The sequence below is a fragment of the Euleptes europaea genome, chromosome 20 (genome assembly GCF_029931775.1).
Source record: "Euleptes europaea isolate rEulEur1 chromosome 20, rEulEur1.hap1, whole genome shotgun sequence".
NCBI classification, from domain to species: domain Eukaryota; kingdom Metazoa; phylum Chordata; class Lepidosauria; order Squamata; family Sphaerodactylidae; genus Euleptes; species Euleptes europaea.
The window spans coordinates 5221348-5248639 of NC_079331.1; the positions used below are offsets into that span (position 1 = coordinate 5221348).

Here is a 27292-nt window from a genome sequence, read left to right on the forward strand (position 1 = left end):
ATTCCGTTATTTCAATGCCTTTAGTAGTTGTAAAGGTAGGAGAGATCTCTTTGGTTCCATAGTTTCATGTTAGGGCTGATACTATAGCTCTTCCAGCAGTCTGTTTGTGACTGAAGGCATGAGACCATAGAGTCTCTATATGTTTAATGCATACGAGCACAGTTGCATGAACCGAGGAACATCCGCGTGCGAACTTGTCTTCTAAAACATCATGTTAAAAATGGAGAAAGGTGCACCGCGTCTTGCCAGCGCCCATTTTTTAATCGTGAGGCCTGGCAGAATTTCTCTCTTGCTCTTGTGTGATACTGATTATGATACCATTGGGGGGGTCTAACTACATGATTTAGTCGAGTCGATGTATGCTGGGAGTTCCTGGATGAAACTTAGATTCTCAAGCACGGGGAGGGGGTTGATTTGGATTGGGGCTCAGTACCTGCTGGGGGGGGGTTCAGCCTCCCCCATATTGCTGTTTTCCTGACACGGTCCCAGGAAGCTGCTGTTTACCAAACTTGCTAAACGTTCATTTCCCCAGCACAGCAAACAGCGTCTCTTTTCGGGTCCGTTTCAGGTTACAAACAGCCTCATGGCGCAGAGGGGTAAGCTGCAGTCCTGCAGTCCAAGCTCTGCTCACAACCTGAGTTCGATCCCCACGGGAGTCAGTTTCAGGCCGCCGGCTCAAGGTCGACTCAGCCTTCCATCCTTCCGAGGTCGGTAAAATGAGGATTCAGCTTGCTGGGGGTAAAGGGAAGACGACCGGGGAAGGCCCTGGCAAACCATCCTGTAAACATAGTCTGCCTAGTAAACGACGGGATGTCACCTCACCCCATGGGTCAGGAATGACCCGGTGCTTGCACAGGGGGCCACCTTTACCTTTTCCATGTCACAACCTGAATTGTCCCCCATATACCTAAATTTCGCCTGGGAATTTCCAGCGTGTGTCTCTTAGATGGGACCCAAGGTTGACCTGGGCATTGTGTATTATTGGGTATCACCTGGAGATTGCATAACAAGGTGGACCAAATGTGCAAAAAAAAAACAAAAAACCCCCACCCCCTATCAAATCAAAGAACCACCCAACAAACAACGGCAAGTGAACATTAAGTACAACGTACAGGCGGCCAAGTTAATGGCTGGAACATTTCCCGGACTTTGCTGCCAGAGATTCCGAGCCCTGAGACGTAGACAGGAGCGCTTCGAAGTAGGTCCAAGCCTTGCTTAGCTGCTGGATCGTTTCCCCGCCGCTCGTCCACCTGGAATTCAAGTATCTGCCAAATTTTTGCAACCCGTGCGCTGGGTCCTTTCGGTATACGGAGAGAAGCGTGGAAAGGCAGACACCGTTCAGCGCCAAAGTCTGTATGGTGGAATTACTAAGGATCCCTTCCTGCAGGAGGGGCTGAAGGGAGCCGTAAGTGTGCAAGTTGGAATAGGTCACCAGTCTCCTATCCACTCCCGGGTTCACCTCCAAAACGGTGCACAGATCCTTCACGGTCTTGGCACATTCGCCGGCTTGGCTATCATCTAACTTCCCCCAAAAGTATCTGGAGTCTAGGCTGCTCAGGGTATAGTTGGAGAGGTCTGGAACCCTCTCCTTAATGAGAGGCAAGGCATCTAAGAAGCCAAAAACGGCCGCTTTGAACGCCTCTTCCTTTTGGATGGCCCGCAAGGAGTTCTCCAGGACCGCAAAGTCCATGGACCACAGGTCGTAACCCACCAGGATGGGCTGGTGGAGAGTCAGCAGGTAACGGAGGAAGCTCTCCAGCCCGACCTCGCAATGACCGCCTGTGAATTCTCCTCTGGGCGAAGAGAACAGCGGCTGGATCAGGACGGAGAAGGAGGTGTCTTCATCCGCGACGGCTACCAGGTGCACGATACTCTCAGCTACAAGAAAAGGGAGAGGTTGGGTTTGTCCCGACGTCTGAGAAGGGCCGCGAAAAGCTACTTCGAGCGAGTCCCATTGATCAAGGAGAGCTAAGAACATAAGGAGCTGGATCAGAGTCCCAGCTGGGGAGAAGATAAATAAACCGGGGAGAAAATAAATAAGTAGAGAGCCAGCGTGGCGTAGTGGTTAAGAGCGGCGGACTCTAATCTGGAGAACCGGGTTCGATTCCCCACTCTTCCACATGCAGCCTGCTGGGTGACCTCGAGCCAGTCACTGTTCTCTTGGAACTCTCTCGGCCCACATGGAGGCAGGCGATGGCAAACCACCTCCGAACGTCTCTGGCCTTGAAAACCCTTCCGGGTCGCCATAAGCGGCTGTGACTTGACGGCAATTCCCACCACATATAAACACAAATGCGGCAGACTCTAATCTGGTGAACCGGCTTGGTTTCCTCGCTCCTTCAGGTGAAGCCAAGCCGGGTGACCTTGGACTAGTCACAGGTCTCTATGAACTCTCTTAGCCTCACCTACCTCACAAGTGTCTGTTGTGGGGAGAGGAAGGGAAGGAGATTGTAAGGTGGTTTGATTCTCCTTAAAAAGGTAGAGAAAATTGGCGTATAAACACCAACTCTCCTCCTTCTAATGTCGCAGCCTAGTACTGGGTTTCAGAGGTAGACTGCCTCTTATTATGGAGGCGCCTTTCAGTAAACAGGGCTATTAGCCCCTGATGGACGGATCCTCCATGAATAGGGGCATGGGGCTGAGAGCAGAGAGGCCAAGGATCTTTTCCCCTTGCATTATAGGCTAAAGCCTCCCTTTGCTCTCTAGTGAAACCCGGGTGTTGCATTCGAATCTGAATACGAGCGCCGGCCGCTTACATAGAACCTTCATGTCGAAAAACACCAAGGATCCTTGCCCCGAGAAAAGCCGTTTGGGTGGGCGGAAGACATTTCTCCAGTAGTCATCGTGGCCGCTCTCTGAGCCGGTGTCCTCTTGCCAGTTGGGGTCCTGGCAAGAAGATAACAAGTGCTGTGAGGACTCTTCCTACAACCCCGAAACTGTCAAGACCCCCCTTCTTGGTGAATGGGGGGAGGAGAGATGAGGAAACAAGAGAGAACTACTCAGCAGGAGTCACACATGAAACAGCAATTCCCGGTCGGCAATTTTTTGGGGTGCTTGAATAGAGCTGGCGGGGTAATGGTTGATCGCTGGGTTTCGGAAGGCTGAGGTCGTTCCCGGGTTTTCAAAACTGGTTGAGCAAAACTTTCAGGAATGGGAGAGGAGCTCTGACATCGACCGGAAGCCCCCAAATGTCAGGCTAAAGCAGAAAGTGTACACTGGCAGGAGAGGGGCTGTGGCTCAGTGGGTAGAGCATCTGCTTGGCATGCAGAAGGTCCCAGGTTCAATCCCCGGCAACTCCAGTTGAAGGCACTAGGCAAGTAGGTGATGTGAAAGACCTCTGCCTGAGACCCTGGAGAGCCATGGAGTGAGGCTGTGGCTCAGTGGCAGAGCCTCTGGTTGGCATGCAGAAGGTCCCAGGTTCAATCCCCGACATCTCCAGTTAAAGGGACTTGGCAAGTAGGTGATGTGAAAGACCCCTGCCTGAGACCCTGGAGAGCCGCTGCCAGTCTGAGTAGACAATGCTGACTTCGATGGACCAAGGGTCTGATTCAGTAAAAGGCAGTTTCATGTGTTCGAGTCGGAGCTAAACAAATCTCAGCCGTCCCCTTTTATTTGAATGCAACGAACCCCCAAAGCTGCCATATACTGAGTCAGCACATTGATCTCTCTAGCTCAGGGGTCGCCAACCTTTTCGAGCCTGTGGGCACCTTTGGAATTCTGACACATGAACACATGAAGCTGCCTTACCCTGAACCAGACCCCAGGTCCATCAAAGTCAGTATTGTCTGCTCAGACCGGGCAGCGGCTCTCCAGGCTCTCAGGCGGAGGTCTTTCACATCACCTACTTGCCTAGTCCCTTTAAATGGAGATGCCGGGGATTGAACCTGGGACCTTCTGCACGCCAGGACACTTACGGAGTGCCTCCCATCGTATCAGGGCATTGGTCCATGTCTCTCAGTACTGCCTATTCTGACTGGCCAAGCTGTCAGGCAGAAAAATATTTTTCCCAAAACCAGCTATCAGCATAAGCCCCTTATGGATCCTTGCAAGCTTTTCCAGGAAAAACAACAACGAAAAGGACAGGAATAAGAAGCCAAGGGTAAATTTTTATTAGTAGGACTCTCGTTATGTATTTGCTAATGCCATTGAAAAAGCTCTTGCGTGGAGACTGCCGTGCTGGTTCTTGGAAGAGGATTTGCATTTCCCCCTTCTATGTCTTAACTCTGTGTAAACAAGAAAGAAACCGGTAAGGAATACTGCCAGGGGAGGGGGGGGAGTTTTCTAAAAACGTCCAACTCTCCTCGCCCAACAAATCCGTCAATAAGGTAATCCAAATGGTGCCCCAGGAAAAGAGGAATACTGCTTCAATTACAAAAAAATTGCATATGCTAGCTTGTTTTGCATAATTTATCCAGCTTTCCGCTGCCTCCGAGATGGAACGTTTAGTCTTGTCTACAGTAAGAGTAGTTCAGCAGTGGAAAAGGTTAGGGAGGTGGTGAGCTCCCCCTCTCTGGCAGTCTTTAAGCAAAGGCTGCATAAACACTTGACAGGGATGCTCTAGGCTGATCCTGCGTTGAGCAGGGGGTTGGACTAGATGGCCTCTATGACCATAAGAAAATAAGAAAGGCCCTGCTGGATCAGACCAAGGCCCATCAAGTCCAGCAGTCTGTTCACACAGTGGTCAACCAAGGGTCTCTATGAAGCCACAAACAAGACGACTGCAGCAGCACCGTCCTGCCTGCGTTCCACAGCACCTAAGATAATAGGCAAGCTCCTCTGATACTAGAGAATAGGTATACAGCATGACTAGTATCCATTCTAATAGCCATGAATACCCCTCTCCTCCATGAATATGTCCACTCCCCTCTTAAAGCCCTCCAAGTTGGCAGCCATCACCACATCCTGGGGCAGGGAGTTCCACAATTTAACTATGCGATGTGTGAAAAAAATGCTTCCTTTTATCTATTTTGAATCTGTCACCCTCCAGCTTCAACAGAAGACCCCACGTTCTAGTATTATGGGAGAGGGAGAAAAACTTCACTCTCTCCAAACCATGCATAATTTTATAGACCTCTATCATGTCTCCCCTTAGCCGCCTTCTTTCCAAGCTATGGCCCAACTCCATGATTCTATGAAGGGATGGTGCTCCAATTCTACTGACTTGACCGAGCAGACAGGCAGGCCGCCCCCCGCCCCCGATGAAGTCCAGCATATAATACAGAAGGGGGGTTGGACTAGATGACCCTGGTGGTTCCGTCCAACTCTATGATTCTGTGAACTGACTGTCAGGAACAACAGAGCTCAAGGAAGAGAATAAACAGCCCATCCACAGCTTCCCGCCTTCCTTCTCTCACTTCCTAAACTCCTTTCTCTGCCACCACTACGTATCGGTCATCATGATAAAAATGCTTAAAATTAGAAGACTAGCAAGAAATAACAACAACATTCTGAAAGTGGTAAAATAAAACCAGATAAATGAGGTTGAATATCGGTAGATAAAATAAACGCTCCGCTCGCCTTTACCAAAAGTTCGATGTCGTCACTGCTCGCATCTTCAGCGCAACCATTCAAACAGCTGGGGGCATCTGGAAGAGATGAAGCGAAGCAGAACGGTCCAATCTGGCCCCCTGTGGCCCCCCACTACACCCAAACTGCGAGACGTGCCAAGGGCCACGGGTACCAGTTTGGGAGGGAGAGTCCGGCAGGTTGTAGACGTCTTGGTAGGATTTCCTCTGTTTACATAGCTGAGCAAAAGTGAAGGCTCGAACGAGGCGGAAGATTCCCCAGATTTATTCACGCCTCTCTCATAAGAACATAAGAAAAGCCCTGCTGGATCAGACCAAGGCCCATCAAGTCCAGCAGTCTGTTCACACAGCGGCCAACCAGGTGCCTCTAGGAAGCCCCCAAACAAGATGACAGCAGCACCACCATCCTGCCTGTGTTCCACAGCACCCAAGAGAGTAGGCATGCTCCTCTCATCCTGGAGAGAAGAGGTATGCATCATGACTGTATCTATTTTGACTAGTAGTCATGGATAGCCCCATCCTCCATAAGAACATCAGAAAAGCCCTGCTGGATCAGACCACAGCCCATCAAATCCAACAGTCTGTTCACACAGGGGCAACCAGGTGCCTCTAGGAAAACCACAAACAAGACAAATGCAGCAGCATTATCCTGCTTGTGTTCCACAGCACCAAACATATTAGGCATACTCCTCTGATATTGGAGAGACTAGGTATGCATCATGACTAGTATTCATTTTGACTAGTAGCCATGGATAGCCCTCTCCTCCATGAACATGTCCACTCCCCTCTTAAAGCCTTCCGAGTTGGCAGCCATCACCATATCCTGGGGCAGGGAGTTCCACAATTTAACCTGACAATCGGTTCTGCCATACCCTGCATGCATTCTCTTCCTGTCGTAAGGACTATGGTATCATGTGACTACCTGTCACGTGATTGCTGCTCAGTGGTCCTTCGCGACCACCTGGCCATTAAAGGTGGGTTGAGAAAGGTCGGACTGTGGCCCTGTAAGACTGCGCCGGCTTTACCTACCTGTGTTGGACGACTCCGGGGAAGAAATGGAGAAGCAGACCCCCGAGATGATCTCTGTATCTTCTCCTTTCCAGAGGCTGCCTCTGTTCTCCGCTGGACAGTCCCCAGAACTGGTCCCTGGTTGTTCTAGATTCACCTGTCCGGCTGCTAGTTTCCACCCATCGTCATTGCCTTCAATTTTGATCCATTTTATGGGGGTCTGGCCTGGTTCCCACAGGGTCTGCACTTCCATGCTTCTCTTTGCTGGCAACTTTCCTAAAAGTTCCTAGAAAATAAGAACAAAGTCCTTGAAGATTCTTTGATTGCCCCCAGGGAAGTCAAAGATATAATACTTGGGAAAGTTACAGGAAATTCAGGATTATTACAGTATTAAAGAATGTGGAGGAAGAGAAAAAATATTATTTATCTACGTACAGACTTTGACCGCGATAGACTGATGGTCTCAGGATAAGGAAGCTTCATGTGTGAAACAGGGAGGAAGGAAGGAGGTACTGAAGATGGTAAAGACAAGGAGTCCAGCATGGTGTAGTGGTTAAGAGCAGTGGTTAAGAGCTGCAAATTCTAATCTGGAGAACCGGGTTGGTTTCCCCACTCCTCCACATGAAGCCAGCTGAGAGACCTTGGGCTAGTCAAAGCTCTCCAAACTCTCTCAGCCCCACCGACCTCACAAGGAGTCTGTTGTAGGGAGGGGGAAGGAAAAGCAGTTGTAAGTCGGTTTGATTCTTCCTTAAGTGGTAGAGAAAGTCAGCATATAAAAACCAATTCTTCTTCTCCTTGTTCTTCCTCCATATGGGATGGTGGCTGCCAAAGGCAACCTACAGGGGAGCTGAATACCTACCCTGATCATTTGCCGTAATTAGAAGAAGAGTTGTTTTTTATATGCTGACTTTCTCTGCCACTTAAGGGAGAATCAAACAGGCTTACAATGACCTTTCTTCCCCCTCCCCTCCCCAGAACAGACACCCTACATAAGAACATAAGAAAGGCCCTGCTGGATCAGACCCAGGCCCATCAAGTCCAGCAGTCTGTTCACACAGTGGCCAACCAGGTGCCTGTAGGAAGCCCACAAGCAAGATGACTGCAGCAGCACCATCCTGCCCGTGTTCCACTGCACCCAAAATAATAGGCATGCTCCTCTGATACTAGAGAGAACAGGTATGCAGCATGACCAGCATCCATTCCAACTAATAGCTATGAATACCCCTTTCCTCCATGAATATGTCCACTCCCCTCTTAAAGCCCTCCAAGCTGGCAGCCATCACCACATTATGGGGCAGGGAGTTCCACAATTTAACTATGCATTGTGTGAAAAAATACTTCCTTTTATCTGTTTTGAATCTCTCACCGTCCAGCTTCAGCAGGTGACCCCGCGTTCTAGTATTATGGGAGAAAAACTTCTCCCTGTCCACTCTCTCCAAACCATGCATAATTTTATAGACCTCTATCATGTCTCCCCTTAGCCACCTTCTTTCCAAGCTAAACAACCCTAAGCGTCCTAACCGCTCCCCATAGGACAGACCCTGTGAGGTAGGTGGGGCTGAAGGAGCTCTAAGAGAGCAGTGACTAGCCCAAGGTCACTCAGCTGGCTTTGTGTGTAGGAGTGGGGAAACAAACCCAGTTCACCAGATTAGCCTCCGGCGCTCATGTGGAGGAGCGGGGAATCAAACCCGGTTCTACAGGTCAGACTCCACCACTCCAAACCACCGCTCTTAACCACTACACCGCGCTGGCTCTATTTGGCAGAAAGTATTGAACATTAAAAGGCAAAGTATAGGGAGGAAAAGAGCAGGGGGTCGCCTCTCCTGTCTTTCCGCCCTCTGGCACGCAGCCCAAGATGGATATACAGCAGGTCTTACCTGGTTGGATGGAGTTATGACCCTGGCTGGAGAAGCTTCTAAAAACAAACAATCAAACAAACAGGGAATGAGAAAATAGGTCCTTAGCTCACCCTGCCCAATCCCAGCCACCCTAGCCACACACCCCGTGAAAGGGCCTTACCGTTCTCGTCCGTCACTCTTCTATAAAAAGCCTGCAGCCGGGCCTCGACTTGTGCAAAGTTTCCCACCTGGATCTGGGTCTCCACCACGGGCGGCTGCTTCCTCTTGAGCTCCTCCAGGGACTCCCGGATGAAAGGGTACATGTCCATCACTTCCTGTTCGGAGGCGTAGAGGTGCATCTTCTCCACCAGCTGCTTGCAGGACGCCATCCTCTGGGTCACGCCCTCCACGTTCCGGAGCTTCTCCTCCGTGTCCTGGACTTCGCGCTGGTGCTGCCGGTCCACGGCGGCCAGGAGCTCCTCTCCCTTCTCCTGCACCAGCCGTACCATCTCGGCCACCTTCTGCTGGATCAGCTCTTTGGTTTTGTTCTTCTCCTCTACCATGTGGTTGACCATCTCCCGAAGGTTGCTGCAGGTCCCGTCGTAGGAGGTCTTCTTCTCCTTCAGCTCCGTGCTCATGTCCAGCAGCTCCTTCTGCCAGCGCTGGATTTCTTCTCGGATGTGGCAGTGGTGACCGTTGTGCTGGGAGTCCAGCAACGCGCATACGCAGCACATGGCTCGCTTGCAGTCTTTGCAGTAGATGCTGTGAATCAAAGAAGAAGAAGGTTGGTTTTTATATGCCAACTTTCTCCACCGTTTAAGGAAGAATCAAACCGGCTTACAATCACCTTCCTTTCCCCTCCCCACAACAGACACCCTGTGAGGTAGGTGGGGCTGAGAGAGCTCTAAGAGAACTGTGACTGGCCCAAGGTCACCTAGCTGGCTTCATTCCCCATGAATGGAGAAACCAATCTGGTTCACCAGGTTAGAGTCCACTGCTCATGTGAAGAAGGAGGAGGAGGAAGAGGAGGAGGAGAAGGAGGAAGAAGAGTTGGTTTTTATATGCCAACCTTCTCCTCCGCTTAAGGAAGAATCAAACCGGCTTACAATCACCTTCCCTTCCCCTCCCTACAACAGACAGCCTGTGAGGTAGGTGGGGCTGAGAGAGCTCTAACAAGAGCTGTAACTTGTCCAAGGTCACCCAGCTGGCTTCATGTGCAGGAGTGCGGAAACAAATCCAGTTCACCAGATTAGCCTCCTCCGCTCATGTGGAGGAGAGGGGACTCAAACCTGGTTCTCCAGATCAGACTCCATTGCTCTTAACAGAAGAAGGAGGAGGAGGAGGTTTTTATATGCCAACTTTTTCCACCGCTTAAGGAAGAATCAAACTGGCTTATAATCCTCTTCCCTCACTCCCTACAACAGACACCCTGTGAGATAGGTGAGGCTGAGAGAGCTCTAAGAGCTGTGACTAGCCCAAGGTCACCCAATAGACTTCATGTGTAGGAGTGGGGAAACCAACCTGGTTCACCAGATTAGAGTCACCCGCTCATGTGGAGGAGTGGGGAATCAAATCCAGTTCTCCAGATTAGAGCCCACTGCTCTTAACCACCGCTCTTAACCACTATACCACACTGGCAAGGCTGTCACAAAACGATTCACAAAGCTATACCTGAACAGTTAACACCCTACCTTAGATTCTGCATCCCGTGGTCGGCGTTGGAGCAGAACATGACGGCGGTTTTCTTGAATTTGCCGAGGAACTCCTGGCTCGAATCGGCCCGGAGCTCCTTCAATGCCCTCGCTTCGTGGCTCTCCCTCTTACTGTACCTCTGGTGGCTTTCGAAACATGGGGAGCAGAGGAACTCCCTGCAGTCGGAGCACCAGTGCGTCCCCTCTTTCTTGCAGTTGTCGCAAAAGAGCTCCTGGCCGCTCTGAATCCTCCGGAAGATGCTCAGCTTGGCGCGAAGGTTTGCAAACAGCGAGTTGTCCTGGACGGAGGTCGCGTCTGTTTGGGAGTGCGGCGCCTGGCACACGGGGCAGCAATTCATGGGTTTGGTTTCTTGGAGGCAGTCAGGGCACACGTTGTGAAGGCAGGGCAGGAGTTTGGGGCACTCCACTTCCTTGCGGCAGTTCTCGCACAGCAGGAACTGGAATTCTTCATCCACGTCCTGGAGGAAAAACAAGACGAGAAACAAATGTCTACATAGAGTAACAATCTTAGGCCATTTATGCTTGGTAATTAGCAGCACGTTCCAGGCTGAAGTGCCCTGCGTCTTTTTTTAGTTTTCCACGCCAAACCGTACCTGCTTCGCATTTCTTAAGAGCCCCTTTAACTCAACCTTTTGTGTTTGCTCCGCCCCCGCCTCGAAGAATCCCCTCAAGGAAGCATGTAAAATCACAGCCGCGTGCTAGCTATGCAAACGGCGGTTGTTAATGGAAGGAGCAAAGGAGCAGGTGAGTGGGGGTCGGGGGCAGAATTTCTCCTATTGTGTCGGGACCGTGAATAGCCATTTTAAGAAGGAGGAGAAGAAGGAGAAGAAGGTTTTTATATGCCGACTTTCTCTGCCACTTAAGGGAGAATCAAACCAGTTTACAACCACCTTCCCTTCCCCTCCCCACAACAGACACCCTGTGAGGTGGGTGGGGCTGAGAGAGCTCGAAGACAGCTGTGACTAGCCCAAGGTCACCCAGCTGGTTTCATGCATAGGAGTGGGGAAATCAACCCAGTTCACCAGATCAGACTCCACCACTCCAAACCACTGCTCTTAACCACTACACCACGCTGGAAGGCAATAGCAAACCTCCTCTGTTAGTCTCTTGCCTTGAAAACCCCATGCGGGGTCGCTGTAACCCTAACCCCCCTACCCCAGCATGATCTAGCCCCCCTATCCCAGCGTGATCTAACACCCCTAGCCCAGCGTGATCTAACACCCCTAGCCCAGCGTGATCTAACCCCCTAGCCCAGCGTGATCTAACCCCCTAGCCCAGCGTGATCTAACCCCCTAGCCCAGCGTGATTTAACCCCCCTACCCAGCGTGATCTAGCCCCCCTACCCCAGCGTGATCTAACCCCCTACCCCAGCGTGATCTAACCCCCTACCCCAGCGTGATCTAACACCCCTACCCAGCGTGATCTAACCCCCTACACCAGCGTGATCTAACCCCCTTACACCAGCGTAATCTAACCCCCCTACCCCAGCGTGATCTAACCCCCCTACCCCAGCGTGATCTAACCCCCTACACCAGCGTGATCTAACCCTTACACCAGCGTGATCTAACCCTTACACCAGCGTGATCTAACCCTTACACCAGCGTGATCTAACCCCCTACCCCAGCATGATTTAACCCCCCTACCCCAGCGTGATCTAACCCCCCTACCCAGCGTGATCTAACCCCCTACCCCAGCGTGATTTAACCCCCCTACCCAGCGTGATCTAACCCCCTTACACCAGCACGATCTAACCCCCCTACCCCAGCGTGATCTAACCCCCCTACCCCAGCGTGATCCAACCCCCTACCCCAGCGTGATCCAACCCCCTACCCCAGCGTGATCCAACCCCCTACCCCAGCGTGATCTAACCCCCTACCCCAGCGTGATCCATCCCCCTACCCCAGCGTGATCTAACCCCCCTACCCAGCGTGATCTAACCCCCCTACCCCAGCGTGATCCAACCCCCTACCCCAGCGTGATGTAACCCCCACCCCGCCCCAGGTGCCTCGGGCTCTCACCAGGTTCTGTGCGGGCGCGGCACTCGCTCCAGCGCTGCCTTGAGCCCTGGCTTCTGGGTCACCCATCGCCTGGTTCGCGGCTGCGATCCTGCCCTGCTTCTTCCTTCTTGCTTTGGAAGGAAGGGGTCTTTTCCCACCCCCAGCAAATGGAGGCTGCAAGGCAAGTTTCGCTTTCGCCGGAAAGGAAACTGCCCCGCTTGTTCCTCCCCCTTCCTCTCCCGAAACCGCGAAGCTCGCTTTCCTTGCTTTCTGACTCATTATTTATTTATTTATTTATTTATTTATTTATTTATTTATTTATTTATTTCGCGCTGGGACAGGCTGGCTGCAGCGATTGGTTTTGCAAAATACGTGCCTCCGAGGCGAGGTGCTGCTCATCTCAGCTTCCAAACGTGGTTTGGGTGGTTGCTGTTCAACTGAATGCCGTTTTGAAGCGCCATAGAATCCTAGAGTTGGAAGGGACCACCCGGGTCATCTAGTCCAACCCCCTGCACAAGGCAGGAAACTCACAACTACCCCCCCTCACCCCCAGTGACCCCGACTCCATGCCCTGAAGATGGCCAGGGTCCTAGAATCAGCATTGCTGACAGATGGCCATCTAGCCTCTGCTTCAGAACCTCCAGGGAAGGAGAGCTCACCACCTCCCAAAGCCCGTTCCACTGAATCATAGTTGGAAGGGACCACCCGGGTCATCTAGTCCAACCCCCTGCACAATGCAGGAAATTCACAACTACCTCCCCCCTCCACACCCCGAGTGACCCGAAGATGCCCAAGATGCCCTCCCTCTCATCATCTGCCTACGGTCAGAGAATCAGCATTGCTGACAGATGGCCATCTAGCCTCTGCTTCAAAACCTCCAGGGAAGGAGAGCTCACCACCTCCCGAAGCCCGTTCCACTGAATCATAGAGTTGGAAGGGACCACCACGGTCATCTAGTTCAACCCCCTGCATAATGCAGGAAATTCACAACTACCTCCCCCCGACACCCCCAGTGACCAGAAGATGTCCAAGATGCCCTCCCTCTCATCATCTGCCTAAGGTCAGAGAATCAGCATTGCTGACAGATGGCCATCTAACCTCTTCTTAAAAACCTCCAGGGAAGGAGAGCTCACCACCTCCCGAGGAAGCCTGTTCCACCGAGGAACCGCTCTAACCATTAGAAAATTCTTCCTAATGTCTAGACGGATCTGGGGGAAAATAATTAGATCAAAGCAAAACCCAGGGGGGGGGGGTCTAAAAGTTCAGAGTATTGGGTTGGAGAGACCTGGGTGCAAATCCTGCTTTGAGACTTACTGGGTGAGTTCAAGCCAACAGCTGTCTCTATAGCTTTATTTTAGCTTTCCCCATCTCATCAAAATAAGGAACTCTATCTTGGATTTTTTTAAGACCTACGATAGGGTTGCCAACATCAAGGTGGTAATAACAGTAAAAAAACCCAGCTATAACAGCTTTATTTGTTATTGTATATATCTAGGATTTTGAATTGAGTAAATTGTTGTTTAGTAAATATCAGAGCCTTTGTGCAGTTTTTTAAAATTATTATTACTCTTTGAATTATTACAGCATAGGTTTTCTTTGTTGGTTACCAACTTCAAGGTGGTGCCTGGAGTTTTCCCAGAATTACAACCGACTTCCAGAATACGGAGATCAGTTCTCCTGGAGGAAATGGCAGCTTTGCAGGGTGGACTCTATGGAATACCATAGTATTTAGGAGACACGGAAGTCCTAGAGTGATGTCACGTCTCCACTGAGCTCTTTCCCCTCTCCAAACTCCAGTTCCCCAGGTTCCATCCCCTACTCTCCAGGAATTTCCCAACCCAGAGTCGGCAACCCTAGCGTACATGGCAGGCGACGGCCAAATAAGTAAATACAGAAGAAGACGGCCTGCATAAAAGAATAACAGGGCAGGAGGATCTCAGACAGCGAACCTTGGTTTGACCGTTTCAACTGCAGAACTGGAGTCTTGCTGGAAAAATAAAAGACGGCGACGGCACACACAAGGGAACACATGATAGAAATTAAAATGCATAGTGTGGAGAGAGAGAGAGGTTTGTTTCTCAGAATACTAGAACTTGGGTTCCCCGGGCTCCCTGCTTGGTTATTAAAGGAAAGAGGGAAACCACCACCCAGTGCGAGCACATATACATGTTTACATACAGAAGGGACCAGAGTTCAATACCTGTTATCGCCATTCAAGGATCTCAGGGAACGGGCTGAGACAAAAACTTTGCTCCTGCCCAACTGGAACACACAAAGCTGCCTTCTACTGAATCAGACCCTCGGTCCATCAAAGTCAGTACTGTCTACTCAAACCGGCAGCGGTCTCCAGGGTCTCAGGCAGGGGTCTTTCACATCACCTACCTGCCTAGTCCCTTTAACTGGAGATGCCAGGGATTGAACCTGGGACCTTCTGCATGCCAAGCAGATGCTCTACCACTAAGCCACGGCCCCTCCCTTTGGAAGAGGGAACAGCTGAGGAAGACGGACCAAAAGTCTGACTCAAAACTTAGATAGCCAGTGTGGTTAAGAGGGTTGGACTAGGATCTGGCAGGTTCGAATCCCCACTCTGCCACGGAAGCTCGCAGCAGTCACATGACTCCCAGCCTAACCCACCTCGCACGGTTGTTGGCAAGGATAAAACCGAGGAGAGGAGGACGACGGGGGCCGCGCTAGGGAGAAAGGCCGGGCACGAATGAAGTAAAAAATAAATAACGTGTTTATTGCCTTAAAACCCAACAGCAAGAATTAAGATACAAGGTATTTTTTTTTTTAATTCATGCCATGGACAAATTTCAAAAGGAAACTTCGAGATTAAAACAACAAGAAGGGTATTCAAAGACTGAAATTTTTTGCCACTGTGCGCAGAATTCTGTTGCGGCATTTCTTCACCGAGGGCATGAGCAGGCGTGTCGCTTTGCCTGACCCCTTTATCTACCTCCCCTCTTTCCCTTATTCCCATACAGTCACCCAGACACATCCACAATCCTTGCAAGCGACCTTCGATGGCTGATCTCCGCCCCGGTCTTTCTGGACGTGGAACGGTTCCGAGCGACTTCAGGCCTTTGCGGCGCTGCGAATTCAAAGCCCAGGGCCCCCCAAGTTTGCAGACGCAGCAAAGGGGGCTGGAAGATCAAGGCAACTCATCAACCACTAAGCAGGCTTGCCCAAACGGGCACACAGACTGGTATAGAGCCACCCGTGTGGGCTAATCACCTCTCCAAAAAGTGCATCGTTAAGAAACCAGCCCCGATCTTGTTCTGCCCCGGAGTTGTTCAGCGGGGCTATTTCATCGCCCTGAAGAGGATTTCCAACTTCAGGGCCTTGGTGAGGTCTCCATGCGCCCGCACCTTCCCGGAGACGTAGGCATTCATAGGGTTGAGGTCCCCCCAGACTAAGGGCCCCAGGTCACTCTCTGCTATCTCCAGCACCACGTCCGGGGTGCGGTCAGGCACCCCACAGCCAGTCTTCCCATGGCCTATGGAAGGAAGGAGAGGAAGATCAGCGCCTGCAACAGGGGTCCCCCCACAAACTTTCTGAGCCTCTGGGCACCCTTGCAATTCAGACACGGGGTGGTGGGCGCACCGTGGACTGCCAAAAAACAAAACAAAACCCCCCCCAGTGGGTTATAGATCAAATCAAGCCTGAACTGACCCTAGAAGCTACAGTGGCTCAACTGAGGCTATCATACTTTGGTCACATTATGAGAAGACAAGAGGCACTGGAAAAAGACAGTAATGGTAGGAAAAGTTGAGGGTAATAGGAAAAGAAGACCCAACAAGAGATGGATGGACTCAATAAAGGAAGACAGAGCCGTCAGTTTGCAAGACCTGAGCAAGGCTGTCAAAGACAGGACATTTTGGAGGACGTTGAGTCATAGGGTCGCCATGAGTCGGAAGCGACTTGACAGCACTTAACACACACACACACATTACAGTACAGTACATTTTAAAACAATATCTATCTTGCACCCAGCTTCCCGATCTACACGTTTCGCACACAGCTCACGCTTCTCCAATTAGGAAACTGTACAGATTGCTTTTTTAAAAAACACTAGGGGACATGTTCTGGTTAATGAACAGTGCAGGAGATAGGCTTGGTCCACACGAAAGCAGCAGCGTTATTAGTATTATAGCTAAAAAAAAGAAGTCACATTTTCTCTCCCTCTGGGAATCCTCCCTCCCCTTTCGGGCAGCCCACAACCATTTTAAAAACAGTTTAAAATATTCTTAAATACACAATGAGGAAAAAAACAAGGAACTTGGCATCAGCCGCTCCAACAGGATTGCCAGCTCAAGATCTGGACATTCATGGAGATTTGGAGGTGGAGCCAGGGGAAGACAGGGGCCTCAGCGGGTTATAATGCCATAGATCCCACCCTCCAAAGCATCCTTTTCCTCCAGGGGGACGGCTCTCTGTAATCTGGAGATGAGTTGTAACGCCAGGAGATCTCTAGGTCCAACCTGGAGTTTGGCAATCCTACTCTCCAAAGTCTTTCTGGAACAAAAATGGTTTTTTCTACCTCCTCTTGTGGGCTTCACCCGGCGGGGATGGGAGTTCCACAAACCTTTTATGAGGCCTCTTCATCAGTCCCACCTCATACAAGGCAATTTCATTGTTTCTGGGCTCTGAACATCTAGATTCGAGGCCAGGAGCACCTTCAAAACCAACAAGATTTTTGGGGTAAATGCTGACAAAGGGACCTTTGACTTTCTAAAGCTTATACCCCGAAAATCTTGTTGGCCACCAAGGATTGGCTCAATAAAGGAAGCCATGGCCCTCAATTTGCAAGATCTGAGCAAGGCGGTCAAAGATAGGACATTTTGGGAGGACACTGATTCATAGGGTCACCGTGAGTCAGAAGCGACTTGACGGCACTTATAACACACACACACTAAGGTGCCACTGGACTCGAATCCAGCTCTCCTACTGCAAACGGACACAGCTACCCTACCGAAACTCTCTTCATGGAGGGCTTGGACAGGCTGATCTGGGAGAAGAGGACCCTCAGGTACCGTGGATCCAAGCCCTTTAGAGATTTCCGGGTACGGGTTTCCACCCACCGGGGAGTGACGGCTGCTTGCAAGAGGCCAGCGGCATGGTTTTAAAGATACCTTTCATGGATCAACTGACCTGAGGAGAGATCGATGAAATAGGTGTTCTGTTGTCCGCTGGGCAGCAGAATGTTGAACTGGTAGCAAGCTCTGATTTGGTTCACTAAGGACTCGGACAAGTATTCGTCCACGGTTAGCAGGAACTCATCGGGATCAAAGCGCTTCCTCATATCCTGTACCATGGTTCTGTTGGCAGGGGCAGAAGGCCCAGTTTCACTCTGTACTTCCACATGATCCACTGAGGGGGGGGGAGGGAAAGGTAAAAAAAAAAACCAGGAGGAGGAAACAACCAAAACACACATATACACAGCAACAAGGAAACGTCTTAAGGCGGCCTGCTCTTGACTGATTCCCAGGTTCGAGGGGCATAAACAATCAGGGACTTTGTGGAATTCAAGTACTCCTGGAAACAGTGATTCTCAGGTTTGAGAAGCACAAACAATCAGGGATTTTGTGGAATTCAGGGACTCCTGGAAACAGTGATTCTCAGGTTTGAGAGGCACAAACAATCAGGGATTTTGTGGAATCCGGGGACTCCTAGAAACAGTGATTCTCAGGTTTGAGAGGCACAAACAATCAGGGATTTTGTGGAATCCGGGGACTCCTGGAAACAGTGACTCTCAGGTTTGAGAGGCACAAACAATCAGGGATTTTGTGGAATCCGGGGACTCCTGGAAACAGTGATTCTCAGGTTTGAGAGGCACAAACAATCAGGGATTTTGTGGAATCTGGGGACTCCTAGAAACAGTGACTCTCAGGTTTGAGAGGCACAAACAATCAGGGATTTTGTGGAATCCGGGGACTCCTGGAAACAGTGATTCTCAGGTTTGAGAGGCACAAACAATCAGGGATTTTGTGGAATCCAGGGACTCCTGGAAACAGTGATTCTCAGGTTTGAGAGGCACAAACAATCAGGGATTTTGTGCAATTCAGGGACTCCTGGCAAAAGCAATCAACGACACATTCTGTTCAGGTGCTCTGTCTTTCAATTGTGGGATGTTCTCTTTCCAGACCTACGAAGCTATATTATACCACTCCAATGTCACGTTGTCTACTCTTCCTGGTGATGCCTCTTCATCTCCCTTGAGATCCTTTTAACTAGGGACTGAACACTTCCAAGTGCAAAATATGCCCTTGGCTGCCAAGTTACACCTTATCCCTTTAACCAAAAAACACGAGAAAGGCTCTTTTCATGTTTACAGCCCCTCTTTCCTACAAGAAGCTCAGGGTGCCGGATGTGAGGACCAAATGGAGGAGGGGAGAAGCACCACAACCCTGTAAGGTAGTGTCAACTGACAGAGAGCAACTGGGCCCGCGAGGGTCGCCCCAGTGAGTTTTGAGGTGTGGTGTGGATTTGAACCTGGTTCTCCTTGGTCGCAGCCCCAACCACTATATTACACTGGCCGCCCATCCCAATGCCCCCTGAGATGATGAAGAAGAGTTGGTTTTTATATACCGACTTTCTCTATCACTTAAGGGAGAATCAAACGGGCTCACAACCCCTTCCCCACAACAGACACCCTGTGAGGTAGGTGGGGCTAAGAGATCTGTGACTGGCCCGAGGTCACCCAGCGGGCTTCTTGTGTAGGAGTGGGGGGAAACAAATCCAGTTCATCAGATTAGCCTCCGCCGCCCACGTGGAGGAGTGGGGGAATCAAACCCGGTTCTCCAGATCAGACTCCACTGCTCCAAACCACTGCTCTTAACCACTACACCATGCTGGCAAAACCCAGAAGGCGGGTGGAGGAATTTACCTTGTGGTTGGAGCTCATCAGGGCTAGAGACAACCAAAGGTTTTTTTTCTCCCCGACGTGAAGACAAGGAGTCAGTGGGTGAGGAATGAGAAGGCGCCTTTTCACATACCGCATTATTAACCTCTGGAACAGAATGGTGCAAGACAGGACAAGGCTCACTGATCTGGGCAACTGCAAGAGGAGGATGAGAACAGGGGTCCCCAACGTTTTCGTGCCAGTGGGCACCTCTGGAGGGCTGACACAGCGTGGTGGGCACGGCCACAAAATCTCTGCTGCCGGAGGTGGAGGCTGGCCACAAAACGGCTACCACAGCATACCTTCAGTCACGCAGTGGAGATCTCTGTGATATGGTGGCAGCTGCTGCTAGGGTTGCCAGCTCCGGGTTGGGAAATACCTGGAGATTTTGGGGTGGGATCCTGAGGAGGGCGGGGTTTGGGGAGGGGCTTCGAAGCCACAGAATCCAATGGCCAAAGCGGCCATTTCCTCCAGGGGAACTGATCTCTATCGGCTGGAGACCAGTTGTAATAGCAGGAGATCTCCAGCTACTACCTGGAGGTTGGCAAACCTAGCTACTGCCAAAGCAACATTTAAAAAACAAATTGCACAGGCAACCGAATATCCAATGGCCAATCAGAAGCCTTGCTGGGCAAAAGCATAGGGTTGCCAGTTCTCTCTTCACCACTGGTGGGAGGTTTTGGGGCAGAGTCTGAGGAGGGCAGGGTGTAGGGAGGGGAGGGACTTCAATGCCATAGAGTCCAATGGCCAAAGCGACCATTTTCTCCAGGTGAACTGATCTCTATCAGCTGGAGATCAGTTGTAATAGCGGGAGATCTCCAGCTAGTACCTGGAGGTTGGCAACCCTACAAAAACCTCACCTGGCCCCACCCCCTTTTTAAAAACACTTGGTGGGTGGCAGGAAAGGTGCTGGCAGGCTCCGCAGTGCCCACATGGGCACCTCTGGTCCAATCTAGTTATGGATCACTTCGAGCAGGAAACAAGCAAGCTTGTGGGAGGGTGCGGTTGTCATTTGCCACATTTGGGACCCCTGGATTACACAAACTCATGGGGTCTAAATTGCTAAGAGGGGAGCCTCCAGTGTCAGGGGAAGTCTACTTTGATTTACCAGCTGCCAGGGACACAGGGTTTTTATTTATTTTCCGGTTAAGCTTGGGTTACCAACGGAGGATCACATTCACCGAGAGGCCCCTTGGAGCTCAGTTGTAGCAGTGGGAGATCTCCAGCTAGTACCTGGAGGTTGGCAACCCAACAAAAGCCTCACCTGCTGCGGCTCCTGCCGCGGCTAAGCTCTTGCCGAAGAAGTGGAGAGCCAGCTGCTGGATGGTGGTGTCCAGCCCTTGCACTCCACAGGCCGGGAGCTTGTTTGAAGCTCCCGTGACCGTCACCGTCTCCGGGGGGACCTGGAGCACGGCCTCCAGTATCAGCTCCACCCGCTCCACCTGCAGGCCCCACAACTTGGTAACATCGTTGATTTCCAGCTAGAAAGAAGGGAAGAAAACAGACAGACGTAAGTCTTGGGTGTTTGGGTCTCCTCTATGGTCATTTACCAGTCCTCGCAATCTTCCCGTTCCTCTGTTAACCCGATTCTTCCCTCTCCCCTGAGCTCAGCCCGGGTGAAATCTCCGAGCAGAAGGCAAAGCGTGGGACACACAAGCTTGGTTTCGCTCACCGCCAATTACAAAGCAGCATGTCCAGAGGCGGGGATTCAAATGCTTCCTGGGAGCTCTTTTTAGCAGAAGAAAGGCTTTTTAAAACCGAGGCTTGGATTTCTTCCCCCCCCTTAAGGATTGCTCCATTTTTTTGTTGTTTTATGTTCTTAAAATGCTTTTTTCCAGAGGGGCCCCCAAAGAAGCGGAAGTTTGTACCCTAGGGCTCGGCTCAGCCACAACCCGTAGGTTTTACCAAGAGCTGGTCGCTAATCCGGAGCTTCTCCGTTTGGATCTCCCACAGGTACTTCTTGAGCAGAATCTTGGTCATGACGTTCTGGGCGGTCATCCGCGTCGCCATGTTGAGATCGTTCACCGTCATGACGGAAAGCACCGGATCACAAACGCGGAACTGGACGTCGGCTCCGACAGACACCAGAGCGCCATCTTGCGAGGTTAGCTGCGGAGACCAAAGAGAGCGGCTTCTGAACTAGTCCTGAATTATCGATAACACATTCCTGGTGGCAGACAATGTGGTGTAGTGGTTAGAGCCTTGGAGTAGGATCTGGGAGACCCGGTTTCAGATTTGGGTATGGTGGGATTATTTAAAAGGGCCTTAGGATGCTGACCTGTGGCAGTCCTAATTTTTTTTTGAACCTGCCGTTGTTAGTCTTAATGGTTATGGTATTATCTGTGAATTTGGAAACCGCTTATATAAATATTTTAAATGAATACTTCAAACAACAATTGCCTATCCCTTTAAAGCAGTGGTTCCCAACCTTTTTTTGACCAGGGACCACTAGGACTTTTTTGTTCAGTGCAGGGACCCCAAGGTTCAAAATAAAAATTCCGAGAATTTGAAAATAAACTTTAATCATAACTGTTAGTTAAACATTAAACTTAGAATAATATTTGAATATATATTTTTATAATAGAAAACTTTTAATTGAAAATATTAATTTATTATGGGTTTATAACTTTGTTTCGCGGACATTAATTTAGTTCTCGCGGACCCCTGGGGGTCCATGGACCCCAGGTTGGGAACCAGTGCTTTAAAGGATAGGTGGTGCAGAGTGGTCAGCTGCAGTACTGCAGTCAAAAGCTCTGCTCACGACCTGAGTTCGAGCCCGACAGAAGTCGGTTTCAGGTAGCCGGCTCAAGGTCGACTCAGCCTTCCGTCCTTCCGAGGTCGGTAAAATGAAAACCCAGCTTGCTGCAGGTAAAGGGAAGATGACTAGGGAAGGCAATGGCAAACCACCCCGTAAACATAGTCTGCCTAGGAAACGTCGGGATATGACGTCACCCCATGGGTCAGGAATGACCCGGTGCTTGCACAGGGGACTACCTTTATCTTAAAGGATGCAGGACAGCAAGCAAACATTTTTTCTTTTTGCTTTTCATTGTCATCAGTGCTAGGGGTAGATGGCAGGGCAGAAATGTATTTATTGAGTACTCTATTTTACAAAGTTTGTAATCCCTCCTTTCTGCCCTCACAAGGGCCACCAAAGGTAGCTAATTTAACTGCCTGAACCAATAAAGGAAACGAAAAGTGGGCACGACAGCAAAGTCAAAACTGTCTAAGTTCTTGCGAGTGGCGACATTTTCGAGTCTCCTCGTAACCCGGTTCCTTCCAAGGAAGATGCAGACAGCCCTGTATCGATGCCCAGCTCTCTTCTCCAGAATGGGAACGGCTCACCTTGCAGGGCGGAATGCTGAAAGCCCGGGTCCTCATATCCACTCGTTGCCAATGGTCGATGAAAGGGAGGAGAAGAACCAAGCCTGGGCCTTTGGGGGCCCGGATCCGCCCCAAACGGAACACGATAACTCGCTCATAGGTTGGGACTGTCTGGCGAGGAAGGAGAGAAAAGGAAAGGAAAGACGTTAACCCGAAACGTAGAAACATAGAGCTGGAAGGGACCTCCCGGATCATCTAGTCCAACCCCCTGGACAACACAGGAAATTTAGAAGAAGAAGAAGAAGAGTTGGTTTTTATATGCCGACTTTCTCTACCACTCAAGGGAGAATCAAACTGGCTTACAATCACCTTCCCTTCCCCTCCCCACAACAGACAACCTGTGAGGTAGGTGAGGCTGAGAGAGTGTGACTAGCCCAAGGTCACCCAGCAGGCTTCGTGTGTAGGAGTTGGGAAACCAATCCAGTTCACCAGATTAGCCTCCACCGCTCATGTGGAGGAGTGGGGAATCGAACCCGGTTCTCCAGATCAGAGTCCACTGCTCCAAACCATTGCCCTGAACCACTACGCCACTCTGGCTCACAGAATCAGCCTTGCTGACAGATGTCCATCTAGCCCTCTGCTTAAAAGCCTCCAGGGAAGGAGAGCCCGCCACCTCACCCTGTTTCAAACGCCAGTGCTGGTTTGTGACCACGAACCAGAGATCAGCACGGATTCAGGCAGGGGCCGAAACAGAGGCGGCTCTAAGCCAGCAAGGGGGGTCTCTCCAGATTGCCCCTTGAAATGTCCTTTCAGCTGATCACCTGCCTCCTCTCACCTTCAAAACAAACCAGCCAGAGATCGGGAAGGTGAGGACGGTCAGCAGAAACACCAGGGCAATGATCCCCCCGTGGCAAAGTTGCGAGAAGAACCCTTGGGGCACGCCTGTGCGAAAAAGAGGGTGGAAGTCAAGAAAAAGCAGTGCCCCCCCCCAAAAAAAACTACCATTCCCAGCATTGCAACCCCCCCTACCCACCACTAGAAGATACCATCCCTACTATTGATTGACCAGATTACCAGTGCTTCATTTGTCTGAGCATTTAACCCGGTCACATGAACACACATGAAGCTGCCTTCTACCGAATCAGACCCTTGGTCCGTCAAAGTCAGTATTGTCTACTCAGGCCGGCAGCGGCTCTCCAGGGTCTCAGGCAGGGGTCTTTCACATCAACTACCTGCCTAGTCCCTTTAACTGGAGATGCCGGGGATTGAACCTGGGGCCTTTTGCATGCCAAGCAGATCCTCTGCCACTGAGCCACAGCCCCTCCCCTTTAGAAAGTAGACTTGGCTACTGTCACACATGAACACATGAAGCTGCCTTATACTGAACCAGACCCTTGGTCCGTCAAAGTCAGTACTGTCTACTCAGACCGGCAGCGGATCTCCAGGGTCTCAGGCAGGGGTCTTCCACATCACCTACTTGCCTGGTCCCTTTAACTGGAGATGCCGGGGATTGAACCTGGGACCTTCTGCGTGCCAAGCAGATGCTCTACCACTGAGGCACAGTCCCTCCCTGGACGTACGGTTCTGTGCATCAAAGGAAGTGAGTTTTGACTCAGGAAAGCGCAGGCTGAGTTCAAAATCGATTTTGTCAGTCTTTCAAGTGACCCTGGACTCCTGCGCAGTTTTGCCACAACGGACTAACGGGGTGACCCCTGGAGCGTTTCCGTAGCGTAGTCTAGCACCGCCCATTCCAGTGGGGTTTGCCATATCACAGCAAAACAAAGCCTACAGCGAAGATGTTTGTTCTGTGGCGGCAGCCGCTGCCAAAACAACATTTTTAAAAAATCTGCCCAGCCAAATCTCCAGCAGCCAATCAGAAGCCCCGTTGGACAAAAGCCCCACCTGGCCCCTCCCACTTTCAAAAAAACTTCTGGACGGCAAGGTGTCGATGGGCCCCACGGCAAGGGTTGCCCGGTGCCTAGGGCGGAGTCTGAGGAGGGCGGGGTTTGGGTAGGGACTTCAATGCCATAGAGTCCAATGGCCCAAGCGGCCATTTTCTCCAGGCGAACCGATCTCTATCGGCTGGAGATCAGCTGTAATAGCGGGAGATCTCCAGCTAGGACCTGGAGGTTGCCCACCCTAACCACGGCACCCATGGGAACCGTGTTCGGGATCCCCGTTCTAGATCACAGCTTTAGAGCGACCTTTAGAGCGACTAGACTCCACAGGCACTTAAGACAGCGAACAGGAAACAAGGTACCCCAAATTCTCCCATCCATCATTTCGAAGAAAACCTTGTTATTGTTAGTCCTGGCGTTTCGAGCGTTTGTGGGCGGCGATACCTGGCCAGCAATGAATCCCAGCCAGACTTTTGCTGAGCATAACCCATTGCCAGCTTCGCAAGCTGTGTGTCTTTTCACCACCTGTGCGCTGTTAGAAGTCGGTCCGTTCAGCGGGGGGAAAAACCACGACGGGGTATTATTAAAAAAAAAAAATCAAGATATAGTGGGACGAGATGGGCCGCCCTCACCACGTCCCGTAGGGTAAAACCAGAGGCTCGGAGGAAAGAAACCGGTTGTAGAAGAACCACAGTTCCAGAGAACGGAACCGCAAAACGTGTTACCCGGACAACTTAACTGAGACGGAAGCCTGCGTTGTTCCATGTAACAACGTTCTGAAGGGCTTTGCCTTCACTTCCAATGAACAACGCGCATACCCCTGTCTCTGGAAGAGCCCCTCCTGTGTTCCTTAAAACTCCATACAGGAAGAAACAATAGGAGCTCCAAAAGAAAGAAAGAAAAATCTCGTCCACTTTCACTGTACACACGTGTTACATTGGTTCTTGTAGGTTATCCGGGCTATGCAACCGTGGTCTTGGTATTTTCTTTCCTGACGTTTCGCCAGCAGCTGTGGCCGGCATCTTCAGAGGAGTAACACTGAAGAGAGACACTGCGAACAGGAGAGACACTGTCCGTCAGCGTTACTCCTCTGAAGATGCCTGCCACAGCTGCTGGCGAAACGTCAGGAAAGAAAATACCAAGACCACGGTCACACAGCCCGGATAACCTACAACAGTGGTTCCCAACCTTTTTTTGACCAGGGACCACTAGGACTTTTTTGTTCGGTTCAGGGACCCCAAGGTTCAAAATAAAAATTCAGAGAATTTGAAAATAAACTTTAATCATAACTGTTAGTTAAACATTAAACTTAGAATAATATTTGAATATATATATTTTATAATAGAGAACTTTTAATTGAAAATATTAATTTATTATGGGTTTATAACTTTGTTTCGCAGACCTTAATTTAGTTCTCGCGGACCCCTGGTTGGGAACCAGTGACCTACAAGAACCGATGAACTCTGACCGTGAAAGCCTTCGACACATGTTACAGCTTGCTAGAACAGCTGCCGGAGTGGTGCAGAGGGAACCCTTCCGCCAACACCCCTTTCCTGGGCGAGGATGATAAATCTGTTACCCTAACCACTACACACCCCACCCTCCACGGCCCCAAATGCAGACTCTTTCATCGTCCCACCCACCTTAACTGTCGTAAACAGTTTGTAGCACCATGCAGAGGAGGAGGAGGAGGTTTGTAGCACCATGCAGAGGAGGAGGAGGAGGAGGAGGAGAAGAAGAGTTGGTTTTCATATGCCGACTTTCTCTACCACTTAAGGAAGAAGCAAACCGGCTTACAATCCCCTTCCCTTCCCCTCCCCACGACAGACACCTGTGAGGTAGGTGGGGCTGAGAGAGCTCTAAGAGAGCTGTGACCAGCCCAAGGTCACCCAGCTGGCTTCATGTGGAGGAGCGGGGAAACCAACCCGGTTCGCCAGATTAGAGTCCGCCGCTCATGTGGAAGAGTGGGAGTCAAACCCGGTTCTCCGGATCAGAGTCCACCGCTCCAAACCACCGCTCTTAACCACTACGCCACGCTGGCTCTCTGGAGTACACATTCCACTGACTCAGAAAACTAGAAGCCAAAAAGCTAACTAAATAAAACTGTATTCAGTTGCCTCAAGATCGTGAGGGGGCCAGGCGCACATCCCTGGGGAAGGTGATCCATAACTGTGGGGCTGCCACCAAAAAGGCCCTATCTCACGTACCCACCAAGCCAGCATCTTTAACGGATGGCACAGTCAGGATAGGGCCTTTCCCTGAGATCTTAATTCCTTTTTTAAAAAATAATTTTTTATTTTTATAATAAGAAAAAATAAAACAAATTATAAAAAAACAAAGAAAACAATAACATAAAAAATACAAAAATACAAAAAGAGCACTTATACATCATTCAAAATTACCCCATACCACATGAATTATAAAATACACAGTGCTCTAATACCCACCACCCACCTTAACAGTGTGTCCCACCACCAATAGACTTCCGGAGAAGTGTTTTGACAGTATTTAAAATTATCTTATACTATTATTACTATAAAAAACATTACATTTTGTCTATAATTCATTAACTATACTTGTAAAATTCATTTCCGCCGGTTTATCCCAAAATGCGATGGCCTGGGATCTTAATTCCCAGGCAGAAATGTATGTATTTATTTTTATACCATCCAGCATAAACAAAAGCAAGAAAGCTGACAAGCCCCATACAGAGACTCCAAAACCCAATGGGGAGCATATGGATTCACCGGGCCCCGAACGTTGGAAGCAAAAAGAGTACCGCCTTCCTAAAGCCAGGATTTACCTAATCCCTTCTGCCCTTGTTCCAACGGGTCATATGTGTGTCCCGGCGAGGAAAAGGCCCTCTGCGATCCATTCCACCAGGTGCTGGATTGCTGGAACCGGTTGAAATCTCCCAGCGGGACGGCTTGGTACCCGGACCGGCTGAACATGTTTCGAGCGCCTTCCCAAGCCTTTGCACTAAGCACTTTTTGTGGTATCTCAAAACGGTGACCTTCCTTTGCATAAACTATAAAGATTTTTCGCCTTTCTAAACTATTTTAGCTCCTGGATGTGGAGGTATCAGGAAC

At 50.4% G+C, this 27292-nt stretch overlaps 2 protein-coding genes across 2 annotated transcripts; both read right to left on the reverse strand.

Annotated features, from left to right (window-relative positions):
- Window positions 1-1123: 1123 nt before the first annotated feature.
- LOC130492245 (protein PML-like) lies at window positions 1124-12167 on the reverse strand. Its single transcript, XM_056866044.1, has 8 exons — window positions 12102-12167; window positions 10063-10541; window positions 8553-9133; window positions 8411-8448; window positions 6555-6819; window positions 5524-5585; window positions 2757-2886; window positions 1124-1878 (listed from the first exon to the last, which is right to left on the reverse strand). The coding sequence occupies exons 1-8, from the start codon at window positions 12165-12167 to the stop codon at window positions 1124-1126; spliced, it is 2376 nt and encodes a 791-aa protein (XP_056722022.1).
- Window positions 12168-15382: 3215 nt separating this feature from the next.
- On the reverse strand, window positions 15383-27154 carry STOML1 (stomatin like 1). The gene is made up of 8 exons (XM_056865815.1): window positions 27007-27154; window positions 23141-23247; window positions 22327-22476; window positions 20887-21090; window positions 20230-20462; window positions 18967-19124; window positions 17232-17450; window positions 15383-15576 (listed from the first exon to the last, which is right to left on the reverse strand). Exons 1-8 carry the CDS (start codon window positions 27152-27154, stop codon window positions 15383-15385), a joined length of 1413 nt encoding a protein of 470 aa, XP_056721793.1.
- Between the last annotated feature and the right edge of the window lie 138 nt (window positions 27155-27292).